The sequence below is a fragment of the Aedes aegypti genome, chromosome 3, assembly GCF_002204515.2.
Source record: "Aedes aegypti strain LVP_AGWG chromosome 3, AaegL5.0 Primary Assembly, whole genome shotgun sequence".
NCBI classification, from domain to species: domain Eukaryota; kingdom Metazoa; phylum Arthropoda; class Insecta; order Diptera; family Culicidae; genus Aedes; species Aedes aegypti.
The window spans coordinates 307,813,647-307,827,913 of NC_035109.1; the positions used below are offsets into that span (position 1 = coordinate 307,813,647).

General features: G+C 40.6%; 2 protein-coding genes and 1 pseudogene across 17 annotated transcripts in view; all 3 read left to right on the forward strand.

Annotated features, from left to right (window-relative positions):
• The window catches only part of LOC5575687 (beta-arrestin-1), a 281,251-nt gene that overhangs the window by 140,185 nt on the left and 126,799 nt on the right, over positions 1-14,267 (forward strand). The window contains exon 1 of one of the 16 annotated variants that reach the window (XM_021852263.1): positions 13,352-13,489. The exons of 10 other annotated variants lie outside the window; for them this stretch is intronic. The gene's annotated coding sequence lies outside the window, so the exon portion shown is untranslated. 5 more of the 16 variants (XM_021852270.1, XM_021852268.1, XM_021852265.1 and 2 more) reach the window with 5 other exon arrangements.
• On the forward strand, positions 2,757-3,684 carry LOC5578510 (trypsin 5G1). Its single transcript, XM_001663845.2, has one exon. The coding sequence runs from the start codon at positions 2,808-2,810 to the stop codon at positions 3,606-3,608; it is 801 nt and encodes a 266-aa protein (XP_001663895.2). The 5' UTR covers positions 2,757-2,807; the 3' UTR covers positions 3,609-3,684.
• LOC110678825 lies at positions 5,872-7,701 on the forward strand (annotated as a pseudogene).

The window sequence follows — 14,267 nt, forward strand, 5'->3', positions numbered from 1 at the left end:
TTTAGTACGTATTCGGAAATAGTAGTTTACGGAACAAGTTGCAGAATGATGATTTTTACAGCACGAGTCGTAAATTTATCCTACGAGGCTTGCCGAGTAGGATAATTACGACGAGTGCTGTAAAAATCGAGTTCTGCAACGAGTTACGTACAACATTTTTTGCAATTTCGTAGAAGACCACTCGAGGGTATCAGAAATTATATAGGAATGCATACACTAACATTTTACAATTTCTGAGAAATTGTTGTGTTATGATTCATTACGCAACTCAAAACAGTTGCGTAATGAGAAAGCGTTGCGTAATGAATCATTACAGCACTGGTTTCAGTTAGGTAATGACTATTCCCGCACTGCATACTTCAGTGCAGGAAAGTAGGCCGTTTCATGACAGATTGGCTTGATGAAAAACAGCCTATTACGATGAGAAATTGCAAAAATGCATTTTCATGTTTCGATACCCGGCTGGAAGCAAAACGTTCTTGCACTGTGAATTGGAAATTAATTACTGACAAAAGATTGCTGATTCACATTCCAATAAGAACTTGTATCTTGATGTTGAACTTCATATGTGTCATGGCGACAGAATTGGATACCTTGATCTAGGACAGGAAAAATTACGATCGGTTTAGCAACATCGGATACGTGGTTTTACCTGAGTGGCTCCGGAAACAGCTAATGCTTTTTATTTCATACCAATTGAGTGAAAAAAAACCATAGACTGACTATCTTCAGTGGTTTGGGAACGTTTTTGATTCCTCCCAATCGAATTATGCGAATCCAAGTACGAGTGGCCAAATAACGTTTTTAGGCAATATGAATACGGAGCTATCTTCACTAATCCCTAATGTTCCGGAGTCAGCTCCATGTACCCTGGTAAAAACGGTCATATGTAAAATTTCTAAGCACCAAACTTCGCTGTTTTCGATATAACTTTGGTACGAAAACCTTTTACCTCTATTGCATATCTGTCACCATCTGTAATATAAATTCGTATGTCGTTAAATTGCAAAATCCATCCAAAGTAAACCCCAAAAATAATCAAATTGCGAGCTGAAATATCAGATTGACAGCGGCTAGACTAGACAACTAGATTGCAAATATTCGTTTTGACACTCCGTCACAGGAAATGGGAAACTTTGCGAAAGTAATCGTTCTCCCAAATACTCGGTACCGTTTTGACTCATATTCCGAACACTTAAGGTCAGCAGTGACTTCAAATGCATCTGATAGGCATAAATTAGGCGATATTTGTGAAAATTTAAATTTCTTCACAAAGTCTAACCCTTAGCTGTTGGGTGTACCGTAAAAAATATTTATTTAGACTTGTTTACTATTGTTTTTACGTTAAAGTATGGAACAACATTTTGATTCAAATACCGAACACTGTGTTCATTCTGTCTCATATTCCGAACACCTTGACTCAAATTCCGAACAGCACGAATAAATCTTATTCAAATGAATAATTTCGCAAATAAATTTATCTGAGCTAGTCTTACTGGTCTTGAACTAGAGAATCATCACTACTCCAGAGCTATAAAATAGATTTGAAGACGTTAAAATTTAATTGCAATTGACAGCCATTTCGTAGTGATTTGATGACATGTTTCAGCGAAACATTTCAACCAAGTCGCCATACAAAAAGCGAGTGTTCGGAATATGAGTCTGTTCGGAATTTGAGACAAAACGGTACCTTCCTTAGCCAAGTGGTTAGAGTCCGCGGCTACAAAGCAAAGCCATGCTGAAGGTGTCTGGGTTCGATTCCCGGTCGGTCCAGGATCTTTTCGTAATGGAAATTTCCTTGACTTCCCTGGGCATAGAGTATCATCGTACCACACGATATACGAATGCGAAAATGGCAACTTAGGCAAAGAAAGCTCTCAGTTAATAACTGTGGAAGTGCTTATAGAACACTACGCTGAGTAGCTGGCTCTGTCCCTGTGGGGACGTTAATGCCAAGAAGAAAAAAAAGAAGAAATACTCGGTATCTTGAGATATAGAACGTCATAACAAATATATGAGCGCCGTATAGTAACATTTTCTAAGCTAGCGCCATCATGAGGTCAAATTCCCAACTAACCGGTGTGTACTATGTTGGTCCTTTCTCTGGTGCAAAGCTAGAAAGTATAATTTTATATAGTACTCCTTCTGAGATATAACCGTCCAAAGTTTCAAAAATTCGCTGTTTTTGTACCTTTATTCACAATAACCCATCTCCGCGATAAATCTGCCTCATTTGATTTTTTTTATATATTTTAGTAAAATTCAATCCTATTTGCTTTCAATTTGATTTCAACTGCCGAAAAATCGAAAATACGTTTATTTTTCGCGAATTTGACAACGTTTTTTATTTCCTTTTGAAGTTCGTAAAAAATCGCACAATGAACTCCTGAGGACTTTTTATGAGTGATATCTAAAAAAAAACTTTGAGAAAATGCCAGAATAAGTTTCTGATGAAATTCATGAGAGACCTCATAAAAATATACATACCGTAATACAAGCAGTAATACTAGACGTAATGGCACGAAGAATTCCCAAAACAAAAGTTTTAAAAATATTCTTGGGGAAATGTTTATTTCGCCCATTTTGTGGTATTCAACGTAAAATAAATTTAAAAAGTTTCTCAAGTGTATTTATCCCCACTGTGCTTGAGCCCTTTAATCTTAAGCTTCAAAATTGTCTCGACCAGGTTTTCCAGGTTGGTTCGTTATCAGCAGTATCTCAGATAATCTACAGCACTTGAAATTTTACTATATAAACCCATCCGTCGTTCCACTCATTCCGTAGTTCAAACAAGTTCGCAATCAACAATGGTTCGCATCATTCTTCTGCTCACAGCAACTTTCTTCGCCTGCGCCTTGGGTGCTTCAACCGGTGGTTCGCACCCTTTACGACCATGGTGGAACGCTCTGCGCTCCAGTGGCCGCATAGTTGGTGGCTTTGAAGTGCCCGTTGAGGAAGTTCCCTTCCAAGTGTCGTTGAGCCGGGTTGGATCTTCCCATTTCTGCGGAGGATCGCTACTTTCCGAACGCTGGGTGATGACTGCTGGCCACTGTGCATCCTCTGGTCAAACAAATCTTCAGGTGCGAATCGGTTCTAGCCAGCATGCCTCCGGTGGTCAACTGTTTAAGGTTAAGAAGGTCAACCGCCATCCGAAATACGATGAAGTTACCACCGACTACGATTTTGCGCTGCTGGAGCTGGAAGAGACGGTAACATTCTCCGATAGCTGCGCACCGGTTAAATTGCCTCAGAAGGACGCTCCTGTCAACGAAGGAACTTGTCTGCAGGTTTCCGGCTGGGGTAATACTCAGAACCCAGCTGAATCGAGTGAAGTTCTCCGGGCTGCCTACGTGCCGGCAGTGTCGCAAAAGGAATGCCACAAGGCTTACTTGAGCTTTGGAGGAGTTACCGATCGGATGGTCTGCGCTGGATTCAAGGAAGGTGGCAAGGACTCTTGCCAGGGTGATTCCGGTGGCCCTCTTGTTCATGACAACACTCTGGTCGGAGTGGTATCCTGGGGTTATGGCTGTGCTGAAGCTGGATATCCGGGAGTGTATGCTCGAGTGGCATCCGTTCGTGATTGGGTGAAGGAGGTCAGTGGTTTGTAAGAAGACATTGTTAATGAACTGCATGTCTTAAATGAAATGATTTGAAATAATAAATTGTATTGAAGCAAATATAGATCAATAATATTATTACTCGAATCCTGCAGCTCACGAATCATTTCCATGACGTTGTTGGTATTTAACCCTTTTTTATAGCCGTACATACTTGCTCCTCACGTGCAGCTCTAAACATGGGAGGCCGTCCTCAGAAATATGCCCTGTTGATGCTCGCTTCGTACGTTTGGTTCGTGTGACAGAACCAGTAACAGATGGTTGCTTACTTCCACTACTAGCAGGACCGCAGCAGGTTGATGGCACTTGAAGATCCAATGATGCTTGTAGAGTAGATTGAGATTGAATTGCAGGAACCATTGTAGATCCTGCATTTGGAGGAGAAATCAGTCTGTAGGCCCCTGCGAATACGAATTCTGTCTATCTCGATCAGCTTCAATTTGACGTTTTATTTTCGTACATTGTCTAGTGTCATTCGCTGCATGCTTACCCCGCAATTGGCATACCCGTTTTTAATTGCCTGTGCTCTCAGCGCCGTTCAGATGTTCGTCAAAGTGCTGCTTCCACCTTTCGATCACCTCACGCTCGTCCGACAAAAGGCTCTTATCCTTATCCCTGCACATCTCGGCTCGCGGCACGAAGCCGTTGCGGGATGCGTTGAGCTTCTGATAGAACTGACGTGTTTCTTGAGACCGGCACAGTTGTTCCATCTCCTCGCACTCCGTCTCCCCCAGGCGGTGTTTTTTCTCCCGAAAGAGGCGGGTCTGCTGTTGCCGCTTCCGTCTATAACATTCCACGTTCTGTCGGGTCCCTTGCTGTAGCATGACTGCCCGCGCTGCATTCTTCTTCTCCACAATCTGTCTACATTCCTCGTCGAACCAATCATTCCGTCGACTCTGTCCCACTTACCTGACGTTGCTCTCAGCTGCATTGTTGATGGCTGCTTTCACTGTTCTCCAGCAGTCCTCAAGAGGGGCTTCATCCAGCTAACTCTCTTCCGGTAATGCAGCCTCGAGGTGCACGCATTGGAGACATCCGGTTGCTTAAGCCGCTCTAGATCATACCGGGGCGGCCGTCGGTACCGTACGTTGTTAATGACGGAAGGTTTTGGGCGCAGTTCAACCATCACCAGATAGTGGTCAGAGTAGATGTTAGCGCCATGATAGGTCCTGATGTCGATAATGTCGGAGAAGTGCCGTCTATTAATCAGAACATAGTCGATTTGTGATTCTGTCTGCTGTGATGATCTCCTGGTGTATCGGTATGGAAGGCTGTGCTAGAAGTAGGTTCTACGAAAAGCCATATTCTTGGAGGCGGCGAAATCAATTAGTTGTAGCCAGTACCACAAGGAAGTAGGGATAGGAGTTGCTGGGCAAGAGGCTAAGGACCACACAAAGGGGTCTATTTTATTCCTGCAGGTACGCGAGGTATCAATGGTACGCCATACCCACCCATTTACCGTGCCAATACGTTTTAATTGATTTCGAATCACGATCAAAGCAAGCGAAGAAAAACATCGCATCAGTTTCGGTCCATGATCGGCAAGACCCAATTTACCATTGAGGATAGGTGTTTTTCTTTACTGGCATGATAAACAATTCCCGAGCATTCTGTAGGAATAGTGCCCCTCAGATTTGGAGCTTGTTTAGATGGGTTTTATCATGCACTGTTATCCTCCCGATATGATTTAAGCTGTAGAAGTAGACGATACACAGACTCTCATGATGTGCTGCGGATCATGATTGTTACAAAGAGCGATAAGTGAAAGATACTCTCAATTTCTCTCCAAGCTTTATTTTATGAATCATTACATAAATGAATTCAGATGCGTAATGAGCTCTTACGATACACATAATTCTGTGCAGGTAAGTAGATCGTTTTATGACGTATTGACGGCATGAAAAACAGTGAAATTCCTGATTGAATTCTTGAAGATGTTCTAAACGGGAATCCTGAAGCGAGTCCTAGGAAAATCGATGGAAGAATCATTGTATAAATTCTTAGGGATGGAAAAAAAAAATCTGGAAGAATCTTTGAAATGTCTCCAGATGAAATATCTGAGGTAATTTCTGTGGTTATCTTTATAAAAATTCCCGGTTAATAGGTTTGTTTGATTTCCGTGTCAGACTTGAAACTTGTCGCGAGGAATGTTTCTCACGGAACATCTTTGGAGCAGACTTGTCCTTTATCTAAGTGTTTAAGTTGCAATCTGTGCAGTCTATTGAAGACGATGTATACAATGAAATATGTTTGAAATACTTATAAATCATTTGCATTTGCATTTGGGTTTGTTCTCGATTTATTTATTCCCACTGTGCTCGAACCCTTCTATTCTTGAGTTTAAAAACTGTCCCCACCAGGTTTTCCGGATTGGTTCGTTATCAGCAATATCTCTGATAATCTACAGTACTTGAAATTTTCTAATATATAAACCTACCCGATGTTCCACTCATTTCGTTTTTCAAGCAAGTTCGCAATCAACAATGGTTCGCATCATAATCCTGCTCACAGCAACTTTTTTCGCATGTTCCTTGGGTAATTCAACCGGTGGTTCGCACCCTTTGCGACCATGGTGGAATGCCTTTCAATCCAGTAGCCGTGTAGTTGGAAGTACCCGTTGAGGAAGTTCCCTTCCAAGTGTCGTTGAGCAAGGTTGGATCTTCCCACTTCTGCGGAGGATCGCTACTATCCGAACGCTGGATGATGACTGCTGGACATTGTGCATCCTCTGGGCAAACAAACATTCAGGTGCGAGTGGTTTAGCCTCCATGCTTCTGATGGTCAACTGATTAAGGTTAAGAAGGTCAACCGCCATCCGAAATACGATGCAGATACCATTGACTACGATTTTGCGCTGCTGGAGCTGGAAGAGACAGTAACGTTCTCCGATAGCTGCGCTCCGGTTGCCTCAGAAGGATGCTCCGGTCAACGAAGGAACTTGTCTGCTGGTTTCAGGCTGGGGTTAATACTCAGAATCCATCTGAATCGACTAAAGTTCTCCGGGCTGCCTATGTTCCGGCAGTATCGGAATGTCACAAGGCCTATTTGGGCATTGTAGGAGTTACCGATCGGATGGTGTGCGCTGGATTCAAAGAGGGCGATAAAGACGCTTGCCAGGGTGATTCCGGAGGTCCACTTGTTGATGACAGCACTCTGTTCGGAGTGGTATCCTGGGGTAAGGGATGTGCTCAAGCAGGATATCCGGGAGTATACTCTCGACTAGCGGCCGTTCGTGATTGGGTGAAGGAGGTCAGTGGATTGTTAGTAGACTTCTAAAAGACTTGGACTTTGTTAGAAATGATTGCAAATAATACATTGTACTGACGCAAATATAAACAAATAATTGAACTTTTATTACTGAACTACGTTGTGTACAATAATTGTGTACACAAATATCCAACACCTCCGTACAATCATACTATTTTGTTGAGTAAATAACTTTTTCCATCATCTTAAAGTTTTCATATTCATGCGACCCATCCTCGAGAATGCATCTGTAATGTAGCCGCTTCTGAAATTGTAATATCGCCGCCGCCGCCAACGGGTGGTTATTTAGCTCAGATGATTTACTTGGATACAACCGTGGGAGGTAAACTTCCCACGGCAACAAAACCCACCACCGCACACGTCTGAAAACTGTGTATGTTGGAAGTTCAACGTTCAACGCGGCTGCCACATATCGTTACCGCCGTTCATTTGTCTGGAAAAATATTTGTCCCAACATTGTGTGCAGTGGAGAATTGTTTCACATTTTTGCGCTCCTTTCACAGGTTTCCGCCGAAGGCGAGGACTAGATGGAGCGCTAGTGTGTATGCAATGTGCAATCCCGAGTGCAGGGTTGGTAACAGTTTTTTTTAGGATTGGTTACCATTTTATGTAAGTCCCTAAGAAGTCTCGATTTTCTGGGCAATATATTGGTTGAATTCTTAAGAATGTCTCAAGTGAAAATTTTGGGGGAAATCGATGGAGAAATCATTACATGATTACATTCCAGGAGGACTTATAGGCATTTTTAAGAAGTCTGAAAAAGAATCAATAAGTGAACTTCTGAAAACTTCGGAAATACTAATCCGAATTTGAAGAAAACTTGTGCAAATTGCAATCAATTTCTAATGAAATTCATGGAGAAAATTATGAGCAAATTTATTTGAATTCGTTTTGTTTCTGCTTGTTTTCTTTGTTACTGTTTGGTCTATTTTGGTTGCCTGTTTGGTCTCTTTTTGATCCCTAAGTAGTTCATGTTATGTCTCTTTTTTCAGTCTTGAGGTCAGTCGCTACCAGCCCTGTCCGAGTGAGTACCACTGCCAACGAACCGGGAGAGAGTTTGAAGTAGGCCACAGACACCACAGAGCACAGTGCACACACAATGGGAAAAAGGACGACGGCGGGAAAGGATAGTGGGTGCCATGACGGATAAGCGTAGTAGATATAGTGCCCTAGAATCAAAAACCAACAACTATCTACATACGTAAGAAAACTCTCCCCCTGGGAGGCAAAGGCTCCGTTCCTGAGGGATTGGTAGGAGGCTTGCGTGCGACGTTTCACTTTCTCTCTCATAATCGAGTCATGCTCCTCTGTCTGTGCTTCCTTACTACATGCACACATATACTACGCTTTGGGGGCAAGTACGCTGTGTGCTCCCATTTTGGGGTCTCCCTCTCTCGTCACGCTATGTCCAAGGGGGGTTATTATGCAAGTTTCATGTACCTCAAGATTTTCTTTCACAAGAAGTTTGTTCTAATGTATCAACATTGGATATTCTATATAAAAACGTCAAATGAACATAAGTTAGTGTGTCCCATTCCCTCTAAGACTTCATCCCAAATTTTGTAACTAACTAAAAAATCGTAAAGTTGGACAAGAGTTTCTTTTTAAGATTTCTAACTCAATTCAAAACAAATGTTATAAATGTCATGGTGGTTCGAATGCTATTCAAGTAAGAAACTTTCACTTCAAATATTACAGAAGTGGGCTCCGTAGCCGTGCGGTTAGTGTCACCAGGCATTTAGCCGCATCGTGCTAAGGAGTGTGGGTTCGATTCCCGCTGCAGGCCGTAGAACTATTCGTGAGCAATGTTCTCCGACTGTACTACTGGGCGTTGCATGCTAGTCCGTTGTCTAGTGTGGTGCTTCCTTCAAAGGGCAAAACGCCCACTGGAAGCATTAACGTGCAGGTGTCTTTAAATTAATTAAAAAGTCGATTGAAATTTGGAAAACTTATGGCTATTTGTTGTTTTTAGACAAAAAAACGTTTCCCACAGAATTCCAATTGGAATCTAACAGGATTCCCAAAGATTATCCACCAAATTCCCACAAAATGTATACCGTTTTGACTCATATTCCGAACACTTAAGGTCAACAGTGACATCTAATGCATCTGATTGGCATAAATTAGCTGATATTTGTGTAAATTTTAATTTCTTGGCAACGTCTAACTGTTAGATGTTGAGTATACCGATAATAACGTTGATTTAATTAGTTCTAGTATTGTTTTTACGTAAAAGTATGGAACAATATTTTGATTCAAATGCCGAACAAACTCTGTCTCATATTCCGAACACCTGGATTCAAATTCCGAACAGCACGAATAAATCGTATTCAAATGAAAAATTTCGCAAATAAATTTATCTGAGCTTGTTCTACTGGCCCCAAACTAGAGAATCATTACTACTCCCGTGGTATAAATTATATTGGAGACGTCTAAATTGAATTGTAATTGATTGCCATTTCTTTGTTATTTGGTGACATATTTCAGCGAAACATTTCAACCAATTCGCCATACAAAATTCGAGTGTTCGGAATATGATTGGAACCCCAGGAACTAAACACACTGAAACACCAGCATCCACCCTTTAATTCCAGAATCTACATTGGAATCCTAGGATACATACTGAAATTCTAGGATCCTCACTAAAATCCCTGGATCCACACTGGAGTCCAAGGATCCACACTGGAGTTAGATGATGCACAATGGATCCCCACTGCAATCCCTGGTTCCTGACTGAAATCCCAGCATCCACTCTAGAATCCCAACATACAAACTGAAATTCCAGGATTAATATTGAATACCAGGATTCACACTGAAACAGGAGGATCCACACTGAAATCCCAGAATCCGCACTGAAATACCAGGGTCCACACTGGAATACAAACATCCTCACTGGAATCCCAGAATCCTTACTGGATTCCCAGGAGCCTTACTGAAATCCTAGGATCCACACTCGAATATCAGTATTCACACTGGAATCCAAGAATCTACACTGAAATCCCAGCATCCACACTGGAATCCACACAGAAATACCAGGTTTACACTTGAACACGAGAATTTACACTGGAATACCAGCATCCACACTGGACTTCTAGAACCCACACTGGCATCCAAGGAATTACACTGGAATGCCAAAGTTCACACTGTCACCTTACGATCCACACCACAGTCGCCGTATCCACTCTGAAAACCTACGATCTACATTACAATTCCATGGTTTACACTGGAATCCACACTGATATTCCAGAATCCACGCTGAAGTTCTGGTTGGTATCTCAAGAACCACATTGAAATCCTGCAATCACATTGGAGTTTCAGGATCCACACTGGAGCTCCAGGATTTACACCATATCCCTAGAATCCACATTGAAATCCTAACTTCCACACTAAAATTCTGCTATCCACGTTACAATTCCTGGATCCACATTGAATTCCTACAACCTACACCACAATTCCAAGATTTATAATGGAATCGAAGGATCCACTCTGAAATACCAGGATCCACACTAAAATACTATGATCCACATTACAATGCTAGGATCCTCATTAGAATCAAAAAATCCACTCTGAAATCACAGGATCCACATCGAAGACTCAGGGTCAACAATGGAATTTTAGGATCCAAACTAGATTCCCAAGATGCACTCTAGAAACTCAGGATGTGATCCACAATCCAATCCCAAGATCCACACTGAAATTATAAAATCCTTTCTACAATCCCAGAATCCACATTGGAATCTCCGGATCCATTCTGATCTCAGAATTCACACTTGAATCTCAGAATAATAAATTCTAAAACCTTAAATATATACCTACCATCACCTCGAGACACCCATATTTTGGAAAAATATGCGGATTTGGCATACATTTTTAACAAAATTGATTTCATTTTACTATAAAAGTAATGTACAACGAAGTTGTAACTAAATAATAAAATCTTTTATGCATTTTATTTGGTATAAATTAGGGGTGGCGGTCTTACCCCATCAACAGTGCACTATGGGCGGGACAAAATCAATTACTCGGTAACGAAGCGCTTCCGTCATTTGGTACCTTCGGCAAAGTTTTTTGTAACAACGAGGACCATCTACTGACATAAACGGATAGTTCGTAAATCGTCCGCATAGGTGGCGCCACAATCTAACTTTTTACTGTGACATTCTAGAGACTTGACATGTTCGGCAAAGTTGCTCATTTTGATAAAATAAACAACTCTCTAGAAGACGTCAAAAATCCATAGCCTACTGTCTTCGAGTTATTGGCAAAATAAGACCAAATTAGTAAAAAACGATTTTTTTCACCGAATTTGTCATTTTTCTTAAGAACTATGTCATATTACACTTTTTGCTGATGGAAGCTCTGGTGGAAAATTTTAAAAACACGACGCTTAAAATTTAAGAAATAATGAAAAAAACTTGCAAAGTATAGCACTTTTTGAACCTTAATGTCTTCAAAAGCGCAAAAAATCGCAAGCTCAGATTTTCAGGCAACATAGAACAATACTGGATGAAACGAATTTCAAGATTTCAGAGAGGTATATTTTGGTGTTTTTTGATATATTTATTTTTTGTTCTATGTTTCCTGAAAATTTGAGCTTGCGATTTTTCGCGCGTTTGAAGATATTAGGGTTCAAAAATTGCTTTATTTCTCAAGTTTTTTCATTATTCCTCAATTTTTATGCGTCGTATTATTAAATTTTTTTTCACCAGAACCTGTGTTTGTTATTTATTCATCAGCAAAAATTATTATGTAACATGGTTCTTAGAAAAAATGTCAAATTCGGTGAAAAAATCGTTGTTTTTTTTCACTAATTTGATCTTATTTTGCCAATAACTCGAAAATAGTAGGCTGTGGAATTTTGACGTCTTCGGAAGAGTTTTTTTTTATTTTATCTAAATGAACAACTTTGCCGAAGATGTCGAGTCTCTAGACACAGTAAAAAGTTTGAATGTGGCGCCACCTATGCAGACCATTCGAACTATCGGTTTATGTTAGTAGATGGTCCTCGTTGCTACGAAAAAACTATGCCGAAGACACCAAATGCCGGAAACGCTTTGTTACCGAGTTATTGATTTTGTTCCGCCTGATTGCGTCCCTGGCCCATAGTGAAGTGGGCGGTTTTTACAACTAGAGCCTTATTTCAAAGTTAAACATTTTCAATTCATATTATACTTCACTGAAGCATATTTCACATTTCTGTGAATGCATGGACGGGTGATTTGCTGCGTTTTTCAAAAATTTCCCTTTCGAAATCCTAAAATGAGCATCTATCAAATTTAGGTCACATTCAATAGCGACGAGCAAAAACTTTGTTTTTTAATGTTTATTATCAAAAATTTTATGTAAATAACCCCCTTAAAGCTTCGGAATGACAAAAATAAAAATATTGTGTTTAAGCAAAGTCCTTGGTAAATTTTCAAGAAAACCGCCGTTTTCATGCCAAACTGAAGGTGGTCCGTCTTACCTCGGCGGGCTCTTTTACCCCGTCTTCTCCAATCAGGAATCTCTGATTTGGAAACCATTTAAGTTGATTATAAAACGAAGCCAAACTTTGATTTTCCAAGCGCAGATCATTGGGCGTCCGAGGCTTCTGATCTCAAAATAGATCACTGGGCGTTAGGGGTTGAGGCAATAGTAGATAGTTATACCTAAAAATGTATTTACCCATTTTGACACAAGCTTGTTTAGCAAAATTGTAGCCAATATGTTGGAGTTTTACTGTGTGGTTTTTATTTCTTTCCAACTGTTTAATCTTTTCTGGAAATATTGATAATTCCACTAAGAACAAACTTGTGCCCCAGCTTACTCTTTACATTTCCCTAGAACATTTCTTATTACATTTTCGACCAATAGCACAGTAGGACAAATGCCCAAAATCGTGAACTTTTTTCTGTAGCTTTTTCAATCGTGCTTTTATTGATATGGTGTCTTGGGATGATTTTTTTCAAATAAAATGACGCAAATGGGTAACCAGAACGTTTGGCTTGGAATCCCGCCACATGTGGCGCTACAAATTTCAACTTTTTTATTTGACGATTTTCAAATATGGTGTGTTTGACATAGTAATAAATTAATGTAATTGAAACAAGTTTGCTGGATACATCAACTCATCAACTGGTCACCCTACTAAAATACAAAAAAAAATCGTAAATGCGTTTTATAGTTCTTTTATTTTTTCCACAAACGTTTTTAATATTCCGTAACAAACGTCAGCAAACTTGCTGCCGTAAGGTGACTAAGCCGTAAAATTTGAAAAATATTCGTATCTGGAAATTAATTGAATAATTTATCTTGCCCCGAGGTACCTCACATAACAGTTACATAATAACCCTCTTTGGGCATAGCGTGATACCAGCTCGTCGTGTCACGACGCACAACACAGCCGAGCACGAGAACTTGGCGCCAGCAACTCCCGAAAGCAACCTGCCAGAGCCAACGTTGGATCCCCATCGCAGATAAAGTCGGTCGCGTGCTCGGTTCGGTCGCAAATTTGGCGTCCAGAAGCAGCCGTAGTGGCGGAAAAATCCGGCGAAAAAAACGACCCCATAAAGTTTTGTGCTCTGCTTCTGTCCGGTGGGTGGGCCTTTACACAAATCGCGTACGAAGTGAGTGGAAAAGCTTCTGACGGTAACACGGGAGACGGTGGATCTGCTTCGAGCAGATATGTACGTTGTTTTTCGTTCCTGAAGTACAGAATACAGTGTGGATATTATCCGCTAGTGGAGAAATTGTTGCTGAGAGGTGTGAAATTTCTCTTTGAAAGTGGATATTGTTAATTTTTGGATGTCTGGTGATGCCCGATAGGCTCCTTCGGTGTGCAGGCAAATTGAATGGGTAGTAGGTGCTAAAGTGGATCAAATTGTTTTTGATGGCCTGAAGAGGATGCATCTGCTTGTGACGGTGGTGAAGTGGATGATGATTTGGTACAGGGAAGGTGAAGGTGCACTGCACAGGTTACAGAAGGATACACTTATCATCTGGAGTGTTCGAAGGAGGGTTTTCAAGCTTGAGAGAGTGTCAGTATGAGATTCTAGTATCGAGAGGAAGTACATATTAGCACATGAAAAGTAAGTAATTGTTACCCGAAACACAATTGCATGATTCAGCAAGATTGCTTCTTTATTTGAGGCTATTGAAGGTAGAGAAAAATGCTCGTATACGTAGTAAAAATTAAGCTGTCATAAGCAGTCGAACATTCAATCCCATTATTTTACAATTGTTCGGATTCATATTGTTCACAACTGTTGTATTAATTGTTTGTTACACACTTTTTTTCAATTCTGTAGGATCTTATACTTTAGCATTTTGTCCTTTAGCATCTTGATAAGGACTGTTAATTTTATAAAGAGGATCTTTTTAATTTATCAATGAAATTGCAATCGG